We start from the raw sequence: 1,172 nt of genomic DNA, 5'->3' as shown, positions 1-1,172 counted from the left end.
TTTCTTATATAAGCTCCTATTACCCCCCACCCCCATCCCAATTTTTCACACTTGCTGTCTGGTCACCCTAGTCCCAGTCCAGTGGGCTGGGGCCTCTGCCCGCTCGTCTGACGCTGCCCGTTCCCTTCCAGGTGACAGTGAACGAGCGTCATCACTACGCGTTCCAGCACCGCCTCCCGCCGGAGCACGTGCGCTTCCTGGAGGTGAACGGCGACGTGAAGCTGGAGGCCGTCAGCTGGGAAGGCGGCGGTAGTTACTGGAACCGTCTCACAGCGGTGCCCAGTTGGGGAGCCTCCCGCGTGTATTAGACGGCGCAGCCTTTGGTCCCGGCACCGCCCCCACGGACCCGCCCTCAAGAAGGCGGCGAACACCGAGGTCGCTGAGCTGGACAATGTGCAGGAAGCCACCGTGGCAAGGGCCTGATCCCCGCAGTCCCTGAGCCCCTTGCGTGGGTTGATTCTCACCGCCCGCAGGAGAAGGAGCGACTGCTCCACGCTGTACGGAGCGGGGAGATTATCAACAGCACACACAGGAGACAGCTGCTCAGTGACTTTCACTAGGCGCCATCGGAAAACCTTCCCGGGGTAAACAGCGGCCCCGTCTTCCCGGGCTCAGCACCCTGTTGGAGGCCAGATTCCCCACACAGCCCCGCTCCCGCGTAGGCCTCTAAGGCAGAGATTTGGTGACAAAGCCGCTGCCGAATGTGGCAGGGTTGCCACGGGAGCTTGGAAGTCCGGCCTTGCTTCTGGGTGCTGAGTCGGGCTCTTGTGAAGGTTTGGCCCTACGTGGCTTGCCCGAGGCCATCCGGGAAGCTTTGAGCAGAGCTGGGATTGAATTCACGGTCTCTAGCAGCCTCACCGTGAGCATCGCTGGGCGTATCAGTGACTAAGGTGATCGCTTGGAGGTGCAGGGGCGTTACCTGCAAACCCGCTGTCATGTCGCCTTCTAGAACGACACAACTGGCTTTGTCTAGCACAGGGCTTCTCAACCTTTTCCTTTCTACGCCCCCCCCCCGACATGCTATAAAAACTCCATAGCCAGCCTGTGCCACAACTGGTTTTCTCCAGATCCGATTACTCCTGGGGGAATTCTGTGCCAAACAATTAAAAACTCTGCACACAATCATTTGAAAGTTCTGCATATTTTATTTGTCAGAATAACACAATATGATC

At 58.4% G+C, this 1,172-nt stretch overlaps 1 protein-coding gene across 1 annotated transcript; it reads left to right on the top strand.

The window, feature by feature from the left end:
- Positions 1–129: 129 nt before the first annotated feature.
- On the top strand, positions 130–1,172 carry LOC117888898 (galectin-4-like; the record flags this gene model as incomplete). The annotated part of the gene is given in 1 exon segment (XM_034792686.1): positions 130–1,172. A coding segment is annotated over 1 exon segment (179 nt), but the record flags the coding sequence as incomplete, so codon positions are not given.

This window comes from Trachemys scripta, chromosome 16, assembly GCF_013100865.1.
Source record: "Trachemys scripta elegans isolate TJP31775 chromosome 16, CAS_Tse_1.0, whole genome shotgun sequence".
Classification (NCBI taxonomy): Eukaryota; Metazoa; Chordata; order Testudines; family Emydidae; genus Trachemys; species Trachemys scripta.
This window is presented reverse-complemented; position numbering and strand designations above follow the sequence as displayed.